The following is a 21,237-nucleotide window of genomic DNA, read 5'->3' on the forward strand; positions in this document are numbered from 1 at the left end:
AATTGAGGCTCTAACACAATAAAACGTGGAATAAGTCAAGGGGTATGAATACTTTCTGAAGGCACTGTATTGAAAGACTGTGAGGAAAAGAAAATGGAAGTATGTAAACTGACTGAGAATGATTATTTTGTTGACTACATGGAAAAAATTAGTAGGTGACTGTGAAGGCTTCTGTGGGCATAATGTACCTTATACAAGGCTTTGGCACCGCACTATCAAATGTTAATCGAGGCCTTTTCACCACATATAGTTCATACGGAAATCCAAAGAGATCCACCGCTGTAAAGATCTTGATCACCACATAGTTTGCATTCAATTCATATCTATGTCATCAGTCTCTTTGCATAGCTAGCCCTCTACACACTATGCACTCGTGGAGATCTGAGAATATTGGGGAGGTAAAAGCACTTTGGCGGAAATTACACGTAGCCAATCAGTAGGGAAAGTGGACCAACACTAAATTGTAATCGCTCCCCACAGATCTACACAAATCCATAACGGACAGGGGCTATAGGGTTCAATTTGCGATTGGTAGATGTTTCTCTCTGACTTCACTGCTGTTTTACTGAACACAACCCAGTGATGAGATAATAAATGGAATTGAAAATAAACCAAATACAATATCATGTTGATCTGGCTACTCTACCTTTAAATGATATTAATACACGGGAAGTGACAATCATGGAGCAGTGTTTATACTTTAATTGATTAATTTACATTGTCGATTAACAGCCAAACTAAGTGAATCACAGTTGTTTTTATTATGGTCAACCTATAATAAAGAATGACGATCTCATTGTGAGGCGACACACATGTTTCAGTTGGTCTAAAGTAGCAGTCAGACAGGCAGACATACAGACAGTCGATGCAGTGGCAGCTGTTTTCCTCTGCCCAGGTTGGATTTCAGCGTGATTGATATCTGTCAGGTGCAAGCAAACGGCCCCTCATTTATCTGGCCATCTGCCAATCAATCATTCAGCCTCTTACTGGCGTGACATCACAGGTGTCTCAGGATTGAGTTAGCAGCTAATATTAAAGAGATAGCGAACCAGAATAGAATGAACAACTCCCCCTTTCCATCCTTCCTTTCCCCACCCCTCACACTCATCTCTGTCTTTGATTTGCTTTTTTTAAATGAATATTTTCTCTTTCCTTTTCCTCCCTCACCCTCCCTACCACCGCCTTTGTAGACCCATCCCTGCCTCCCTCTCTGCAGAGCCCCTCCCTGGCCCCCTCAATGCTCCCCTCAGTGACTCCCGATAGGCAGGCGAGGCAGGCAGATGTAGGACGAGGCAAACAGGTTGATGTTGACAGGGTTTCCATCCAGCCTGATGTCCTCCAGGGAGCGTCGTATGTAGTTACGGTCGTGGCTGTTACAGAATGTGTCCACATGAAGATTCTGGATGTTGTTGTTCTGGTGGGGAGAGGAGAGGAGGAGAGAGTGAGACAGAGAGACAGAGAGAGACAGACAGACGGACAAACAGAGAGACGGGGTGTGTGGGGGGTTATGTGTTACTTTGAGGAGGAAATTAAACTGGATGAAGCTGAGACATGATGGCAGACGTCATTAGAGTAATTCATTTAATCTGGAGAGCTGCTCCAATTTGACTCTGTACCCGTTGAGAATCCATGACTACAGAGGAGAGGAGAGAGAAACCAGGTCGTCACTATCTGACCAAGTTGCAATGTCGGAAGCTCCTCCTAGTTCTACAATTTCTCTTTTTAAATTATGATTTTAAACCTAACTCTAACCCAAATCTTAACCACACTGTTAACCTTATGCCTGCCTAAATTAAGACCAAAAAGCTAATTTTTGTTTTCAGAAGTCATTACGACTTTGCAGCTTGGCCATTTAGTGGTTATCGAAAAGCCAGGTTATACTGGATCTGAAACAGTATGGGGGACAGCCTGAGGATTGCTGTAGAGATGTGTGGGGTGAAAAGTTAGTCTCCTCTATTTTCAGCCCTCAGAGAATACTAGGTTTGAGACAGAGTCTGCAGAAATGTGTACGCTAGTCTGGTTGTGCTGGGTGTGGGGAGTACCACAGGAAAAAAAATTGAAGTATACAGTACTGGAATTACTATATTTATATATTATACTATTCACTCTAGTGTTTTCGCGCAGTGTTTTTGTACAAAAACACTAAAGTGAATACTGTAATATTTAATTGAGTGTTTTTACAGATATGACTAGTATATTGTAGTGTTTACTGTGTTTTTTTGCAGACATTGCTGTAGTATTTACAGTAGTATTTTTGCAGACATTATTGCAGAATACTGTAGGACAGTACTATTTTTTTTGCTATCTTTTGGGGGATTTGTCCTTGAGTGAAACCTACTGAACAAATACAAATATAGAAAATTGTCCATAACCTGTAAGGAGTTAGAATTGGGAACTGAACGGCTGCTCCTTTCAGTAATCTGTAGGTAGGTAGGACTAGAACCTGATTGGATAGTTCAAAGCTTCTGCTCTTTTCTATCCATTTCATCTCGTGGGATGAGAGGAGGAGGCAAGGCAGGCAGGGGCAAGGAGGGCGTGGTTGACTCAAGGCTTGGTATTAAGTGTGCATTGAGGTGCGGGGGTCGCAGGAGTTTGCAGATTTTTTTTTAACAGTACGGCCTTTTCTTAGTAATTCTCTATGGGTTGACCCTGTGACCTCAGTGTCGGGATTGTGTTGTCCTTTGTATTTCCATTAAGACTCTTTATTGTCTGCCAGAGATGCATGGGTTGGAGTCTTTGCCAAACTGTTTCTAGAATGAGGTCCAGGTATTCTGGTTCTGCAGGGTAAATTGTTATTTGATATGTTTCTGAAGCTGGTTTATTTATGATTTGGTGTGGGAGGGGGGGGGGATCTGGTCTTGATGTATTTTCTCCTTAATTATATTTGGACAAGGTAAGGTGGGATTTGTTGTTTTGGTAGCCTGATGGTAGTTAGAGAGATGGTATCCTCCCATACCTGGATAAGGACATTCCCCAGCCTCTCCACCAGCTGATAGAGCAAAAATTGGGATATGGGCAGGGGAATGGGCAGGGTATATGCTAATGAAATATTAGCATATCTGTAGCCATGAAGTGCTTTGAATGGCTAGTCATGGCTCACATCAACACTATTATCACAGAAACCCTAGACCCACAAAAATGTGCATACCGCCCCAACAGATCCACAGATGATGGAATCTAATTTGCACTCAACACAGGGGCCCCTCAGGGGTGCGTGTTCAGTCAGGGGTGCAGTCAGGGGTGCGTGTTCAGTCCCCTCTTTACTTCCTGTTTACTCATGACTGCACGGCCAGGCACGACTCCAACACCATCATTACATTTGCCGATGACTCAACAGTGGTAGGCCTGATCATGACAACGACGAGACAGCCTATAGGGAGGAGGTCAGAGACCTGGCCACGTGGTGCCAGCACAACAACCTCTCCCTTAACATGATCAAGACAAAGGAGATGATTGTGGACTAGAGGAAAAAGAGGACCAAGCATGAACCCCATTCTCATCGACGGGGATGTAGTGGAGCAGGTTGAGAGCTTCAAGATCCTTGGTGGCTACGCCACCAACAAAGTAACATGGTCCAAATACACCAAGACAGTCGTGAAGAGGGCACAACAAAGCCTATTCCCCCCCAGGAAACTGAGAAGATTTGGCATGGGTCCTCAGATCCTCAAAAGGTTCTACAGCTGCACCATTGAGAGCATCCTGACAGGTTGCATCACTGCCTGGAATGGGAACTGCTCGGCTTCCGACCGCAAGGCACTACAGAGGGGAGTGTGAACGGCCCAGTACATCACTTGAGCAAAGCTTCCTGCCATCTATGACCTCTATATCAGGCGGTGTCAAAGGGAGGCCCTATAAAAATTGTCAAAGACTCCAGCCACCCTAGTCATGGACTATTCTCTCTGCTACCGCACAGCAAGAGGTTTCGGAACGCCAAGTCTAGGTCCAGAAGGCTTCTAAACAGTTTCTACCCCCAAGCCATAAGACTCCTGAACATCTAATCAAATAGTTACCCAGATTATTTGCATTTCTCCCCCCACCCCGCTTTACACAGCTGTCATCTATGCATAGTCACTTCAATAACTCTATCTACATGTACATACTAGCTCAACTAACCAGTGCCGCCACACATTGACTCTGTACTGGTACCCCCCTGTATATAGTCTCACTATTGTTGTTTTACTGCTGCTCTTTAATTACTTGTTACTTTTATCTATTATTCTTGTCCATATTGTTTGGAAACTGCATTGCTGGTTGGGGGCTCGTAAGTAATTATTTTACTGTAAGGTCTAAACCTGTTGTATTCGGCGCATGTGAATAATACAATTTGATTGTATTAGTCACATATAGTATTCTACAATATACTACAACTTTCTATAGTAAGCACTACACAATCGAGGGGTACTACAGTATTATACAGTGTGGAGTATTCTACAGTATTCTTCAAAATGCTACAGCAAGTACTACACGTGATCGAGGGGTCCTTTTTTGTTGTTGAGGATTTTAAAGTATACTAGAGTTTACTACAAAATGCAATAGAATGATATAGTAAGTACAATAATATTCTCTAGTAATCTGTAGTATTCTTTATGTGGGGCGTGTGAGGTGTATGAGCGGTGTGTGTGGGATGCATGAGGAGTGTATGAGAGGTGTGTGCGGTGTGTGTGAGCTGTGTGAGGGGTGTGAGTGAGGTATATGAGGAGTATGAGTGGTGTGTGAGGTATGTGAGGTGTGTGTGAGCTATATGAGGGGTGTGAGTGAGGTATATGAGGAGTATGAGCGGTGTGTGAGGTATGTGAGGTGTATCAGGGGTGTGTGTACATGCATGTTGATACCTGCAGGTGTAGTACTCGGAGGCTCTCAGGTAGTGGGACAGGGATGTAGTCCAGCTTGTTATCAGACAGATACAGGAACTCGAGCAGGTTCATCTCCTGTTTAGGCCAGATGGAGTAAAACAACAATGTAAAACATCAATAAAAGCCACCAGAGGGAGCTCCATCTCTATTCAGTCAAGAGGAACTGTATCCTACAATACTGTTCAGCTACTTTGGTATTTACTGTTCGATGATGTTGTCAAAAGGAATTCCTTCTGGCATTTACATCAAAGAATTAATCAAAATTATAGCTAGAGTGTATGTGCGCATGTGAATGTATTTATGTGTGTGTGTGTGCAAATGTGTGTGTGTGTGTGTGTGCACCTTAAACCCATCTGTATGTAGTCCATTGCTGATCAGTCTGTTGTTGCGCACATCAATGTATCTGAGGGTGGGTGGGAGTTCTGGCAATGCCTGCAGGTTGTTATCAGCCAATAGGATGTCCTGGAGCTGTGATAGGGGGCGGAACGCATCTTCATCCACACCAGAGATCTGGTTCCCTGTTAAGTCGATGCTCTTCAGCTTGTCTGGAACGCACAGACCAGGGGGTTGAGGTGAACATATACTATATCACACACAGTGTTGGGTAGGTTACGTTCTGAATGTAATCCGATACAGTTACTAGTTTACAGTTACTAGTTACCTGTTCAAAATTGTAATCAGTAATGTCATTTTTGGATTACCCATACTCGGTAACATAATCAGATTACTTTCAGTTACTTTTGGATTACTGGTATTATGCCCCCCACACACATGCTCACCTCCTTCTTGACTTTTCCTAAGTCTGTTTAACAAATGCATGTTAGAATTTCGACATCACAAACAGAATCTGTGGTATAAAGCAGTCTTAAGAGGACATTATTTTCCCTGAGTGCCAAAAAATGTATTTTTCAAATCTTTCTACATGCAGGTAAGAAGTTTTGATTTCTGTATATTTGATTTGTACATATAGTATCCGAAATATCAGAGGATAAGGTTTCCAAAAGACTTGCCATTGTCAAATAACTCTCTCAAAAGTGAAGAGATGAGCTCTATTTCAAAATATCACTGCTTCCAAGAATAACTACTGTTCCCACTCCACACATGTCAAAAGACAGGCTACAGCAGGGGTACTCAGCTCTTACCCTACAAGGTCCGGAGCCTAATTAGCATAATATAAAAATCTCCATAAGAATCTGTCAAATTGACCTTTTCACGTGTGAGTTCCAAATATCTCTAACGGTCGCCCCAGCTTGAGTTGTTTTATTCACATGTCAGAATGCACTCACTGTTCCAAAATATGATTATTTCGCAACAGGACAGTTAACATGCACTGCCTGCTAATTATCTATAGGCTATGTTTCAACTTGTCAATTTCTAATTATTTTCTAACAACAGTTTGAATTGAGGTGTGTTCCGCCGTCTCATTAATTCACAGAGAAGTAGCCCATTTCAGCGTCACGGGTCATTTATGTTTGAGGCTTTACTGAGCCAGATAAAATATCTCTCTTCCAAGAGAACACACCAAACTTCACACGTTTGCACAGATCAAGTATGCAAATAATAGCGCAGTTTTGCAAGAATTTGAAAATGTTCTTGCTGGTGCTGGCTTTCCCTTCCATGTTGTTTTCCTTATTTTCTGTATATCGTGTTCTCGTTTCTACTGTAAGCGCATACCGTATGTATGTACAGTTGAAGTCGGAAGTTTAAATGATGAAATCTCGCGTCTTGTGACGGCCGGCCGCCCAACAACCTGCCCGCTTGACCCTATTCCCTCCTCTCTTCTCCAGACCATTTCCGGAGACCTTCTCCCTTACCTCACCTCGCTCATCAACTCATCCCTGACCGCTGGCTACGTCCCTTCTGTCTTCAAGAGAGCGAGAGTTGCACCCCTTCTGAAAAAACCTACACTCGATCCCTCCGATGTCAACAACTACAGACCAGTATCCCTTCTTTCTTTTCTCTCCAAAACTCTTGAACGTGCCGTCCTTGGCCAGCTCTCCCGCTATCTCTCTCAGAATGACCTTCTTGATCCAAATCAGTCTGGTTTCAAGACTAGTCATTCAACTGAGACTGCTCTTCTCTGTATCACGGAGGCCCTCCGCACTGCTAAAGCTAACTCTCTCTCCTCTGCTCTCATCCTTCTAGACCTATCGGCTGCCTTCGATACTGTGAACCATCAGATCCTCCTCTCCACCCTCTCCGAGTTGGGCATCTCCGGCGCGGCCCACGCTTGGATTGCGTCCTACCTGACAGGTCGCTCCTACCAGGTGGCGTGGCGAGAATCTGTCTCCTCACCACGCGCTCTCACCACTGGTGTCCCCCAGGGCTCTATTCTAGGCCCTCTCCTATTCTCGCTATACACCAAGTCACTTGGCTCTGTCATAACCTCACATGGTCTCTCCTATCATTGCTATGCAGACGACACACAATTAATCTTCTCCTTTCCCCCTTCTGATGACCAGGTGGCGAATCGCATCTCTGCATGTCTGGCAGACATATCAGTGTGGATGACGGATCACCACCTCAAACTGAACCTCGGCAAGACGGAGCTGCTCTTCCTCCCGGGGAAGGACTGCCCGTTCCATGATCTCGCCATCACGGTTGACAACTCCATTGTGTCCTCCTCCCAGAGCGCTAAGAACCTTGGCGTGATCCTGGACAACACCCTGTCGTTCTCAACTAACATCATGGCGGTGGCCCGTTCTTGTAGGTTCATGCTCTACAACATCCGCAGAGTACGACCCTGCCTCACACAGGAAGCAGCGCAGGTCCTAATCCAGGCACTTGTCATCTCCCGTCTGGATTACTGCAACTCGCTGTTGGCTGGGCTCCCTGCCTGTGCCATTAAACCCCTACAACTCATCCAGAACGCCGCAGCCCGTCTGGTGTTCAACCTTCCCAAGTTCTCTCACGTCACCCCGCTCCTCCGCTCTCTCCACTGGCTTCCAGTTGAAGCTCGCATCCGCTACAAGACCATGGTGCTTGCCTACGGAGCTGTGAGGGGAACGGCACCTCAGTACCTCCAGGCTCTGATCAGGCCCTACACCCAAACAAGGGCACTGCGTTCATCCACCTCTGGCCTGCTCGCCTCCCTACCACTGAGGAAGTACAGTTCCCGCTCAGCCCAGTCAAAACTGTTCGCTGCTCTGGCCCCCCAATGGTGGAACAAACTCCCTCACGACGCCAGGACAGCGGAGTCAATCACCACCTTCCGGAGACACCTGAAACCCCACCTCTTTCAGGAATACCTAGGATAGGATAAAGTAATCCTTCTCACCCCCTTAAAAGATTTAGATGCACTATTGTAAAGTGGCTGTTCCACTGGATGTCTTAAGGTGAACGCACCAATTTGTAAGTCGCTCTGGATAAGAGCGTCTGCTAAATGACTTAAATGTAAATGTTTAAATCCACTTTCGTTGGAGCAATTAATACTCGTTTTTTTCAACCACTCCACAAACAAACTATAGTTTTGGCAAGTCGATTAGGACATCTACTTTGTGCATGACACAAGTAATTTTTCCAACAATTGTTTACAGACAGATTATTTCACTTATAATTCACTATATCACAATTCCAGTAGGTCAGAGGTTTACATACACTAAGTTGACTGTGCCTTTAAACAGCTTGGAAAATTCCAGAAAATTATGTCATGGCTTTAGAAGCTTCTTATAGGCAAATTTACATAATTTGAGTCAATTGGAGGTGTACCTGTGGATGTATTTCAAGGCCTACCTTCAAACTCAGTGCCTCTTTGCTTGACATCATTGGAAAATCAAAAGAAATCAGCCAAGACCTCAGAAAACTAATTGGAGACATCCACAAGTCTGGTTCATCCTTGGGTGCAATTTCCAAATGACTGAAGGTACCACGTTCATCTGTACAAACAATAGTACGCAAGTATAAACACCATGGGACCACGCAGCCGTCATACCGCTCACGAAGGAGACGCGTTCTGTCTCCTAGAGATTAATGTACTTTGGTGTGAAAAGTGCAAATCAATCCCAGAACAACAGCAAAGGACCTTGTGAAGATGCTGGAGGAAGCACAAAAGTATCTATATCCACAGTAAAACGAGTCCTATATCGACATATACTGAAAGGCCGCTCAGCAAGGAAGAAGCCACTGCTCCAAAACTGCCATAAAAAAAGCCTTTTTTGCAACTGCACATGGGGATATGTGTATCGTTCATATCTGCTGGATATATGCGACACAGTCCCTCTCCAAAAAAACACATATTTGGTTAGTAGAGACCCTACTGAGTATTTTCCAACCCACTTTAGCTAAGACAGGTAGAAAAGTTTACACTCTACTGTTTTGAATTGAAAACCTGGTCTAGGTGTGGAGAAATGCTAAATGCGAAATATAAGGCAAACAACTTCTATATTTAAATATTTAATAGACAAATACAGACAGAGACAGACAAATACAGACAGACATCGACAGTATAGTATCCTGGGAAGTCTGGGGGTTGGTGACAGAGGGAAGGTACATGCCACGACATTGGCTCCTTCTGTTGGGAGTACACGGGCTGGGCACCCCAACGCGGATGGCTCCATGTAGAGGTAATTAGGGGAGAGTGCCAACCAGCCGTGCAGGCCACATAAAGGGAGCACCGTGGCACACCGCGAGGAGGGACAGAGAGACAGACAGAGCAGAACCTGAGAAGAAGGACCGAGCCAAACCCACGTTATTTTGTGATGTTTATTTTGTTGCCTTGTAAAGTTGTGTTTTCTGACTAGAACCTCCCTTTCTCTGTGTTAATCTCTGCGCGCACAACCCAAACCCCACGGTTTACCACAGACGTAGAAAGACAAATACAGACATAGACAGATGTATTGGAAGACAGACACATTCCTCGAACAGATTTGTTCACAGCAAATCTCTCCCCCTCCAGCTGGCAGGGCTGACCTAAATACACTCTTGCCTTCGCTGTTTGCTGTTTCACCCTTTTGTGCCTGGTGCCAAAGCATTAAATCAAGGCTGAGATCTTGGGGTTGAATAGACTATACATTTGAAACATAATTGCTTAAGGACACCTATGGCTGATTTTATGGCTCAGGGGCCCATATACCAGTTACTGAGGCCTGCTTTACGGTGACCTCTGGCCTGAGAGAGGGTACCTAGAGGCCAAATTCCAATAGGGAATAAATATTGGAAAATATAATTATTAACACTACAAGCCAATTTGTATCCCATGTACAGTCCATTGGTGGCTATGGAATTAAGTGCTACTGGATATATACGACACAGTCCCTCTCCAAAACGACACATATTTGGTCAGTAGAGACCCTACTGAGTATTTTCCACCCCACTTTAGCTGAGAGAGGCAGAACATTTCTCTCTCTACAGCCCAATATTCTCAACATAAGTGTGAACCTACACTGATTGTACAAAACAGTAAGAAAACCTGCTTTCGATGACACAGACTGACTAGGGGATTGCAGGTGAAGGCTATGATCCCATATTGATGTCACTTGTTAAATCCACTTAGATCATTATATATGAAGTAGAGGAGACAGGTTAAAGAAAGAGTTTTAAGCCTTGAGACATGGGTTGTGTATGTGTGCTAATGGAGGGTGAATGGGCAAGATAAAATATTTAAGTGCCTTTGAACAGGGTATGGTAGTAGGTGCCAGGCGCACCGGTTTGTGTCAAGAACTTCAACGCTGCTGTTTTTTTTTACACTCAACTGTTTCCCTTGTGTATCAAGTAATTGTCTACCACCCAAAGGACATCCAGCCGACTTGACTGAACTGTGGGAAGTATTGGAGTCAACATGGGCCAAATGAACATGACGTCATCAAGTCATCCCTTTTAAAGCCTGTGGGGAATATAAAACGCCGCACCATGAAATGCAATGGCACAACCAAAGAAAGCTTTTTCTAGACTGAAATATAGGTGCTATGGTCAGAGGTCGAGAACAACCAAAATATAGTATTTTATTTGACACGCTCAGTTATGACTTGACAAGTAAAAATATAAAACATAGCTATAAAGAGAGAACCATTAAGACAAGTTGCTTGAGTAGGCAACTAAGACATCCATTGTAAACAGCTCCCTCCTGTAGTCGTATAGGCAAACATTTCCGTTCTTAGGCCAAATTGCTGTTCTGCTGAATGAACAAGTCATGCGTTCCACCTGGCCACCACATTCAGCAGTGTATTTTGCACATCACATAACCTATCACCTGCATATTAAGTGAGGGGAAGCGTTTTCTGTTCACATATTTGAACTTGTTTTGGGATGCTGCTTTTATGGAGATGTGGGTGCCATCTATTGATCCATTTATAAATGGGAATTGATTGACGCAACCTGGACTCAGGGGTAGACCTATCATAGTAAATATAAATCCAAGACATGCCAATTAGAAGTTATGTTTCGTATTGGTAAGTATTTGTGGATGTTACAAATTTGTACAATATGTTTCGAATTAGCAAAACATATGATATGTAATGAATTCCCATTTGTTGTGGCTAACATTAGCTAGGTGGCTAATGCTAACCTTAGCTAGGTTCTAATGTTAGCTAAGCTAGGGGTTAGCATTAGGGGTTAAGGTTAAGATTTGGGTCAGGAGTTAGGTTAAATGGTTAAGGTTTGGGGAAGGGTTGGCTAACATGCTAAGTTGTTGAAAAGTAGCTAAAAAGTAGTAAATCGTTGCAAGTTGTTAATTAGCTAAAATGGTCCATGATGAGATTCAAACAGGCAACCTTTGAGTTGCTAGACGTTTGCCTTATACAGTCGTGGCCAAAGGTTCAGTCCTGTGTCATGCCAACAGTAAAGCATCCCGATACCATTCATGTGTGGGGTTGCGTCTCAGCCAAGGGAGTGGGCTGACTCACAATTTTGCCTAAGAAGACAGCCATGAATAAAGAATGGTACCAACACATCTTCTGAGAGCAACTTCTCCCGACCATCCAGTAACAGTTTGGTGATGAACAATGCCTTTTCTAGCATGATGGAGCACCTTGCCATAAGGAAAAAGTGATAACTAAGTGGCTCGGGGAACAAAACATTGATATTTTGGGTCCATGGCCAGGAAACTCCCCAGACCTTAATCCCATTGAGAACTTGTGGTCAATCCTCAAGAGGCGGCTGGACAAACAAAACCCCACAAATTCTGACAAACTCCAAGCATTGATTATGCAAGAATGGGCTGGCAGTGGGTCAGGATGTGGCCCAGAAGTTAATTGACAGCATGCCAGGGCGGATTGCAGAGGTCTTAAAAAAGAAGGGTCAACACTGCAAATATTGACTCTTTCCATCAACTTCATGTAATTGTCAATAAAAGACTTTGAAACTTATGAAATGCTGGTAATTAAACTTCAGTATTCCATAGTAACATCTGACAAAAATATTTAAAGACACAGGCAGCAAACTTTGTGGAAATTAATATTTGTGTCATTCTCAAAACTTTTGACCACGGCTGTACACCTAACCATCCACCCTGACTAACCACCCTACTTTAGTTTGCGCTTTAAGTAACCTTCTGTCTTATGTAACTAAACCAAAGGTAACATCATACTAACTTGAGTGTCATAAATTTACATTTACTATGTCATGTCTAGTCTATGAGACCAGGCTGATTGATGGCCTGGTCTCTCTATGAGACCAGGCTGATTGATGGCCAGGAAACCTCTCTTCACTTCAACCTGTTTTGCGATGGTCTATGGAAATTGTATGTAACTGTTCATTTTGCTGATGATTGCATCCAAAACATTGGCTCATGGAGGGCTGTGAAATACCCATCGTCAAGTTCTAGCTGAAAAGTGCCCGTTGACAAAAACCTGAGGGTGGATATAAGCACTTGGATGTGCACCGGAATGGCATGCATGTTTGTCTTTCTAAAGTAGGTTTTAAATCCTCGCAAAAATATTGGTTTTGGGAAACGATATCTGATGAGCCAATCCCACCTTTCTCTAAAAACGGGCTCTCTGCGAAATGCAATATGTGCAAAATCTTCCAACAGAGAAAGATCAGCCATCTCTCATTCAATGCCCCAGTATCTCAGTCTTTTATAATATTTCAACAATAAATTAACTTTCACACGTGCCTCTAGTTGCTGTACTTTACATGGATTATTATTTAAAAATGTTAAATGATTTACTCTCACAATTTCACACATGTTCAACATACATTTTCCCCATTCACTAGGCTATGCTTGACAAGCAGTGCCCCTATTCCACCACTTGGCACTGTGCGTCACGATCATGGCTGTGAGTAATTTATGCACACGCTCAAACAAACGTTCATAGTGATAGATCTCACACTTTGTAAATGATCCCATTCATGGTATCACTCAGATATAGGACAGACACTTCAGGGCAAACTTCCTTTTGATTTTCTTTGGGACTATCTGTTGTTCTATGTTTGTAAGGACTAATAGCAGTAAGGCCAATAAAAATGTTCATCAAATATTTTTTATACAGTGCATTTGGAAAGTATTTAGACCCCTTGACATTTTCCACATTTTGTTACGTTACTGCCTTATTTTAAAATATATTCAATTGTTTTTCCCCGTCATCAATCTACACACAACACCCCATAATGACAAAGAAAAATCCTGGTATTTTATGTTATTAATGTTAGCAAATTTATAACAAACCCCCCCGAAAAAATCACATTTACATAAGTATTCAGACCATTTACTCAGTACTTTTCGGAAGCACCTTTGGTAGTGATTACAGCCAGTCTTCTTGGGTATGACACTACAAGCTTGGCACACCTGTATTTGGGGAGTTTCTCCCATTCTTCTCTGCAGATCCTCTCAAGCTCTGTCAGGTTGGATGGGGAGTTTCGCTGCACAGCTATTTTCAGGTACCTCCAGAGCTGTTCGATCGGGTTCAAGTCCGGGCTCTGGTTGGGCCACTCAAGGACATTCAGACACTTGTCCCAATACCACTCTTGTGTTGTCTTGGCTGTGTGCTTAGGGCTGTTATCCTGTTGGAAGGTGAACCTTCGTCCCAGTCTGAGGTCCTGAGCACTCTGGAGAAGGTTTTCATCAAGGATCTCTCTGTACTTTCTGATCTGCTCTGTTCATCTTTCCCTCGATCCTGACTAGTCTCCCAGACCCTGCCATTGAAAAACATCCCCACAGCACGATGCTTCTACCACCATGCTTCACCGTAAGGATGGTGCCAGTTTTCCTCCACACGTGACGCTTGGCATAAGGGCCAAGGAGTTCAATCTTGGTTTCATCAGACCAGATAATCTTGTTTCTCATCGTCTGAGAGTCCTTAAAATTCCCTTTGGCAAACTCCAAGGGGGCTGTCATGTACCTTTTACTGAGGAGTGGCTTCCATCTGGCCACTACCATAAAGGCCTGATTGGTGGTGTGCTGCAGAGGAGGTTGTCCTTCTGGAAGGTTCTCCCATCTCCACAGAGGGACTCTGAAGCTCTGCCAGAGTGACCATCGGGTTCTTGGTCACCTCCATGACCAAGGCCCTTCTAAGGCCCTTCTCCCCGATTTCTCAGTTTGGCCTAGTGGGTAGCTCTGGGTAGAGTCTTGGTGGTTCCAAACATCTTCCATTTAAGAATGATGGATGCCACTGTGTTCTTGGGGACCTTCAATGCTGAAGAAATGTTGTTGTACCCTTCCCCAGATTTGTGCCTCTACAGAATCCTGTCTTGGATCTCTAATAACATTTCCTTCCACCTCATGGCTTGGTTTTTGCTCTGACATGCACTGTCAACTGTGTGATTTTATATAGACAGTTGTGTGCCTTTCCAAATCATGTCCAATTAATTAACCAGAAGTTGTAGAAACATTTCATGGATGATCAATGGAAACAGGATGCACCTGAGCTCAATTTATGTTGTGTCTCATGTCAAGGGGTCTGAATACTTATGTAGATACATTATTTATAATTTTATTTGTAATACATCTGTTTTCTCTTTGTCATTATGGGGTATTGTGTGTAGATTAATGAGATAAACAATAATTTAATTTGTTTGGTATTAGGCTGTAATGTAACACAATTTGGAAAAAGGGAAGGGGTTCGAATACTTTCAGAATGCAATGTATATAAAAACAAAGATCTAAATTCAGTAGCAAAATTATCCTTGCTATGACCTACCTAAAACAATTCCATATAGCTTAGTAGAACCCCCCCAGACTGTAATGGATTAATCATACAAAGAGCATCAATGTCTCCACCACCACTACTGACCCCATCGTAAACCATAGCAAGCACTGTGTCAAAGGTGCACTTGGTAGAGACGGATTCCTGCTCTTTCAAATCTAAATCAAACTTAGTGCCAACCTTTAGAAGTATGGCTGCAGTGCCATACTTGTGTCCAAACTTACTAGTAGCATCAGTGCAAAGGGTGAGCTTATTCAAAGCATCCTCCAGATGTCACATTGAAACCTGTCATGCCTCCAAAACCATGTGAATGCAGAATATTGGACCTGGTCACCTGTCAACCTGTGACCCACCAAGTTTTTCCAAAACAACCTTGACAACCTGTGATGCTTTTACTGAAACAACACACATGGTAGTGATAAAATCCATACAAACCTCTCTAACAGCATCTGTGTAACAGCTTCAGCCTCATCTATCCTTTCCTTGTACAGCCTCTCCCCTCCCTGAGACGCTCACACTCCTTTTCCAGGTTCCTCCTACCACCAAGTTCCCTATCTAACTCCTCTACAACAGAGTCTGTCTCTCGAGCACATTCCAACACAGCAACACTGTCATCTTCATCACAATCTCCTACAAAAAAAGTATATCCTGACTCTAGCATCATTTTAGGAAGATGAAACACTCTCTTATCAAAACACCCTGTTTCAGTCCAGCTAAACGTTTCCTGTTTGCTTTCATTCAATGTAGACATCAATCCACTGATAGATTGCGGAGAGTTTACTGTCATCAGCAATGTAAGCCCCAAGATCAAAGTTTTGCTGCAGCACATCTAAAATCAAGTCATGACTCTGACAGTGGGACAGTCACCTGAGCGCGGTTGCTTATCTCCAACATAATGCCATTAGTCAACTGGTCATCACCAAACTTACATGGCCCTTATATAGACAAATAAAACTCAATTGCAAAATCCTGACTTCCCCTACCGTCCATACTACAACTGCTGCTGTGTCTCCACCTCCCCACAGGCCGAAGTAACAATTATCCCTGGCAGTGCAATCGTTTAGCTGGACACATTGTGCCTCATTGGCTAAAATACAGACAATCAGATCATAAAAGCCAGTGGTATAGACATGTAAACACAGACAACCCACTACTCTCTTCAAACACACACCTGGCAGTTATTTGGGGAAAAAGTTCAACAAAATATAGCTGTGAGCAGTAGGACCTGGGGTTCACAGGATGACAGAAAGGACACCGGAAGTGTAGGATAACAAAACGAGCACTTTATCGTGTATGAACTATCTTCAAATATGTACAATCAGTGAAAGCATTACTATGTGTACCCGTCTATACCACAAGGATGACGCAAGTGAAGTTTAGTCTAGTGCTTTAGGTTGGTTATCTTTGAATGCAGCAGGTAATCATTCTTAAAGTCAATACTTAATGTATTGAGTTTATATTCCAATTATGGGGTCAATTTGACTAATGGTTTCTGTTAATATTTGTGTAATATGTTCAGCATTACTTTGAATTCAGCAGCGAATCATTCTTAAATTCATTAGAAGCTAATTCGTTGAGTTTAAATACCACATGGAGTCAATTTCAAATCAAATCTAAATGTATTTGTCACATGAGCTGAATACAACAGGTATTACAGAACAGTGAAATACTTACTTTACAAGCCCTTAACCAACAATGCAGTTTTAAGAAAAATATGTGTTAAGTAAAAAATAGATAAGTATAAAATAAGAAATAAAAGTAACCGCTTTACATTGCAGTAGCAGAGAGAAAAGTCTATGACTTCGGTGGAAGGAGTCTTTGACAATTTTTAGGACCTTCCTCTGAAGCCGCCTGGTATCGAGCATGGCAGGAAGCTTGGCACCAGTGATGTACTGGGCCGTACGCACTACCATCTGTAGTGTCTTACGGGCAGAGGCCGAGCAGTTGCCATACTGCGATGGTGCAGCTGTAGAACTTTTTGAGGATATGAGGACCCATGCCAAATATTTTTCAGTCTCCTGAGGGGGAATAGGTTTTGTGGTGCCCTCTTCACGACTGTCTTAGTGTGTTTGGCCTATGATAGTTTGGTGTTGATGTGGACACCAAAGGACTTGAAGATCTCAACGTGCTCCACTACAGTCCCGTCGATGAGAATGGGGGCGTGCTCGGTCCTCCTTTTCCTGTAGTCCACAATCATCTCCTTTGTCTTGATCATGTTGAGGGAGAAGATGTTGTCCTGGCATCACACAACCAGGTCTCTGATCTCCTCCCTATAGGCCCGTCAGGAAGTCCAAGATCCAGTTGCAGAGGGAGATGTTTTGTCCCAGGGTCCATAGCTTAGTGATGAGCTACAAGGGCATTATGGTGCTGAACACTGAGCTGTAGTCAATTAATATAATTCTCACATAGGTGTTCCTTTTGTCCATTTGCGAGGTCAGTGTGGAGTGCAATAGAGATTGCATCATATGTGGATCTAATGGGGCGGAATGCAAATTGGAGTGGGTCTAGGGTTTCTGGGATAATGGTGTTGATTTGGGCCATAACCAGCCTTTCAAAGTACTTCATGGCTACAGATGTGAGTGCTACGGGTCGGTAGACTTTTCGGCAGGTTACCTTAGTGTTCTTAGGTACAGGGACGATGGTGGTTTGCTTGAAACATGTTGGAATTACGGACATACAAGGTGATGTCACTTGCCTTGTCTGTCACTTGCCTGTTGGCCAGCACACTCTTAGAGTATACTTCCTGGAAATCCGTCTGGCCCTGCGGCCATGTGAATGTTGACGTGTTTAAAGGTCTTACTCACATCGGCTACGGAGACGTGATCACATAGTCTTCCCAGAACAGCTGATGCTTTCATGCATGTTTCAGGGTTACTTGCCTCGAAGCGAGCATAGAAGTAATTTAGCTTGTCTGGTAGGCTCGTGTTACTGGGCAGCTCGCGGTTGTTTTTCCCTTTGTTATTTGTAATAGTTTGTAAGCCCTGTCACATCCGACAAGCGTCGGAGCAGGTGTAGTACGATTCGATCTTAGTCCTGTATTGACGCATTGCCTGTTTGATGGTTCGTCGGAGGGCATAGCGGGATTTCTTATAAGCTTCCGGGTTAGAGTCCCCCTCCTTGACAGTGGCAGCTCTAGCCTTTAGCTCAGTGCAAATGCTGCCTGTAATCCATGGCTTCTGTTTGGGGTACATACGTGTACTCCTCAATGCCATCGGAAGAATCCCGGAACATATTCAAGTCTGTGCTAGCAAAATAGTCCTGTTGTCACGACTTCCGCCGAAGTTGGCCCCTCTCCTTGTTCGAGCGGCGATCGGCGGTCGACGTCACCGGTTTTCTAGCCGCCACCGCCACTTTTCATTTTCCATTTCTTTTGTCGTCATTGTACACACCTGGTTTCCATTCCCATAATTATATGTTCCTTATTTAACCCTCTTGTTCCCCCATGGTTTTGTGCATGTTTATTCGTTGTAAATTGGTCTGTATTTCTGACCTTATTATTATTTATTATTATTTTCCTTCTTGGAATATTTGATGTTTTGAGTAAAGTTACGTGAGTAGAGTTACGTCCCACTTCCTGGTTGGATTTTTCTCAGGTTTTCGCCTGCCATTTGAGTTTTGTTATACTCACAGACATCATTCAAACAGTTTTAGAAACTTCCGAGTGTTTTCTATCCAATACTAATAATAATATGCATATATTAGCATCTGGGACAGAGTAGGAGGCAGTTCACTATGGGCACGCTATTCATCCAAAAGTAAAAATGCTGCCCCCTATCCCAAAAAGGTTAACTGCTAGGCTACCTGTCGCTGTCAGTGTATGCCGATGACTCAAGTTTTTTTAAAGTCCACAATCTGGATCCCTGCACAGTCTCATTGAAGATTTTGATCACTTTTCTAGCCTCTCTGGAAAAAACCTAATTATACTGTTTTAAGTTTTGGATTGCTGAAAGACAGTGTTTACACTACCTTGTGGTTTACCAATAAAATGGGCAGATGGTGAAGTAGACATACTTGGTATTCACATCTCAAAAAATATTAATTAATTTATCACAATCAATATCAATAGAAGGTTTGCAAAAATTGATACGATTCTGCAACCATGCAGAGGTAATGTTTGTTGAAAGATCTCATTTGGTCCTATCACAGTTTACTTACTTACTAACGGCGCTGCCTACTCCAGACGACTCATTTTTTAAATCATATGAACAAAATATATTTCACTTTATTTGGAATCCTAAGCCAGACAAAACTAATCGTGCCTAATTATATAATGAAAATTGGTTTGGGAGACAAAAATTATTAAATATTAAAGCTTTAAACCTGTCCCTAAAAGCTTCATTCATAACCCAAAATGGTTCTCTAGTAGATTATTAAGAAAGGCTCATTCTTTTGGCCTTTATACAGACTTCTCATTTCCGACAAATGGAAAATTAAATTTTGTTTAAAGTATCGCCCTTTCTTAAACAAGTCATACAAAGCTGGTTACAATTTCAGTTTTATCCTCCAGAAATGTTATGGTTAAACTCAAATACTGATTAATTTAAAAAAAAACATTCTTTATGGGAAAATGTAAAAAAAAATATATATATATTTATTAATTAAATTACGAATAGAAACGGTGGAGTTATGTCACATATGCAGATATCGGAAATATGGGAATGTCTGCTCAATCCAAAATAGAGGAGGCAAAGTGGAAAATGGAGAAGGTAGGGTGCTTGTTTGCCTGCCATATATTAAAGATACAAATTGGCTGAAATGAATTGGCATAAATAGAAAAATATACCAGTTTAATTTGAGGACAACAGGTTGCAAAATAAATGGGAAGAGATTTTCGATTACCGATTCCATAGCACATGGTTTATGAACTGGTACAAAAAACAACACTTGATTCAAAACTTGAGAGTTTTTAAATTTAAATTATTATATAAAATTCTTGCATCCAACAGAATGCTATATATATATGGGGCATACAACAATCTCAGCTCTTATATTGCCCTTATGTAGCTTGTTTCTGATCACAGGTTCCGTAATGGTTCAAAAATCACAACATGCACTTAAAATAAACCTTACAAATAGCAGTTTTGAGCAATTTGGAAAGCCAGAGTCAGTCAAAAATAATATAATAATACTCATAGGAAAAGTTTTCAACTTTAGCTCATAATCTGTGGATACTATACAATTATAAAGGTCAAATAATTATGTAAAACATCACAGCACAATTGAAAAAGATATGGATAATGGAAATCATACAAGGGTGGTCTATAGTGATAGATGGGACACACACACACACACACACACACACACACACACACACACACACACACACACACACACAGTTGTTTTAATGGAAGGTCTTTCATGGCCATGCAAGTGCTAGAACATGCAAAACAAAACAAAAATGCTCTAAAACTTTAATACATTCTTACATTTTTATTGTACTTTAATTATCTAGCTATGATCAACAAACAATTTGAGCTTGAAGAATTTACAAAATAACAAAGGGCAAATATTGTCCAATACAGGTGTGCAAAGCTCTTAGCGACTTACCTAGGAAAATTCACAGCTGTAATTGCTGATTCTAACATGTATTGACTCAGGTGTGTGAATACTTATATACAATTATTTCTGTATTACAATTTCAATACATTTCTAAAAACATATTTTCACTTTGCCATTATGGGATATTGTTTGTAGATGGGCATTTATTTAATTCATCTTGAATTTAGGCTGTAACACAACAAATACGGAATAAGTAAAAGGGTATGAATACTTTCTGAAGTTACTGTAGATTTGTGTTAAAAAAATACAAATATTTCCTGAGTGTTTTTAGATCTCCTGGATATAGGCCATACACTTAAAATCCGTATTCCTTAAGATGTATTTTTAGACTGTCTAAAAATGTATGCATTTGTATGGGCTATAGTAGTAAATTAATATTTTTCTCAAGTCATTGGATACCGAAGAAAAAGTGCAGAGAAGCAAAAGATTGAACTTTCCCCCTTTAACACTATCAACGTTTCGCTCTACTGTGGGAATTGTGCTCAAATCATCACAATATTATCCACTTTCAATGTAACAAACTGAAACAAAACAAACTATGCAAGACTTATTTTGCAAAACAAACTGTGCAAGAGATTCTATTGCATTGACATGCAAAACTCTCGAACGTGCCGTCCTTGGCCAGCTCTCCCGCTATCTCTCTCAGAATGACCTTCTTGATCCAAATCAGTCAGGTTTCAAGACTAGTCATTCAACTGAGACTGCTCTTCTCTGTATCACCGAGGCCCTCCGCACTGCTAAAGCTA

The 21,237-nt window shown here is 42.1% G+C and overlaps 1 protein-coding gene across 1 annotated transcript in view; it reads right to left on the minus strand.

Annotated features, from left to right (window-relative positions):
• Positions 1 to 679: 679 nt before the first annotated feature.
• The window catches only part of optc (opticin), a 32,675-nt gene continuing 12,117 nt past the window's right edge, over positions 680 to 21,237 (minus strand). Inside the window, exons 6-8 of the mRNA XM_029684137.2 lie at positions 5,196 to 5,398; positions 4,833 to 4,928; positions 680 to 1,414 (exon numbers count right to left, since the gene is read on the minus strand). Of these exons, the coding sequence (XP_029539997.1) occupies positions 1,247 to 1,414; positions 4,833 to 4,928; positions 5,196 to 5,398 (467 nt within the window). The 3' untranslated portion in view covers positions 680 to 1,246. The remainder of the gene's footprint in view (positions 1,415 to 4,832; positions 4,929 to 5,195; positions 5,399 to 21,237) is intronic.

This window comes from Oncorhynchus nerka, linkage group LG15 (assembly GCF_034236695.1).
Source record: "Oncorhynchus nerka isolate Pitt River linkage group LG15, Oner_Uvic_2.0, whole genome shotgun sequence".
Classification (NCBI taxonomy): domain Eukaryota; kingdom Metazoa; phylum Chordata; class Actinopteri; order Salmoniformes; family Salmonidae; genus Oncorhynchus; species Oncorhynchus nerka.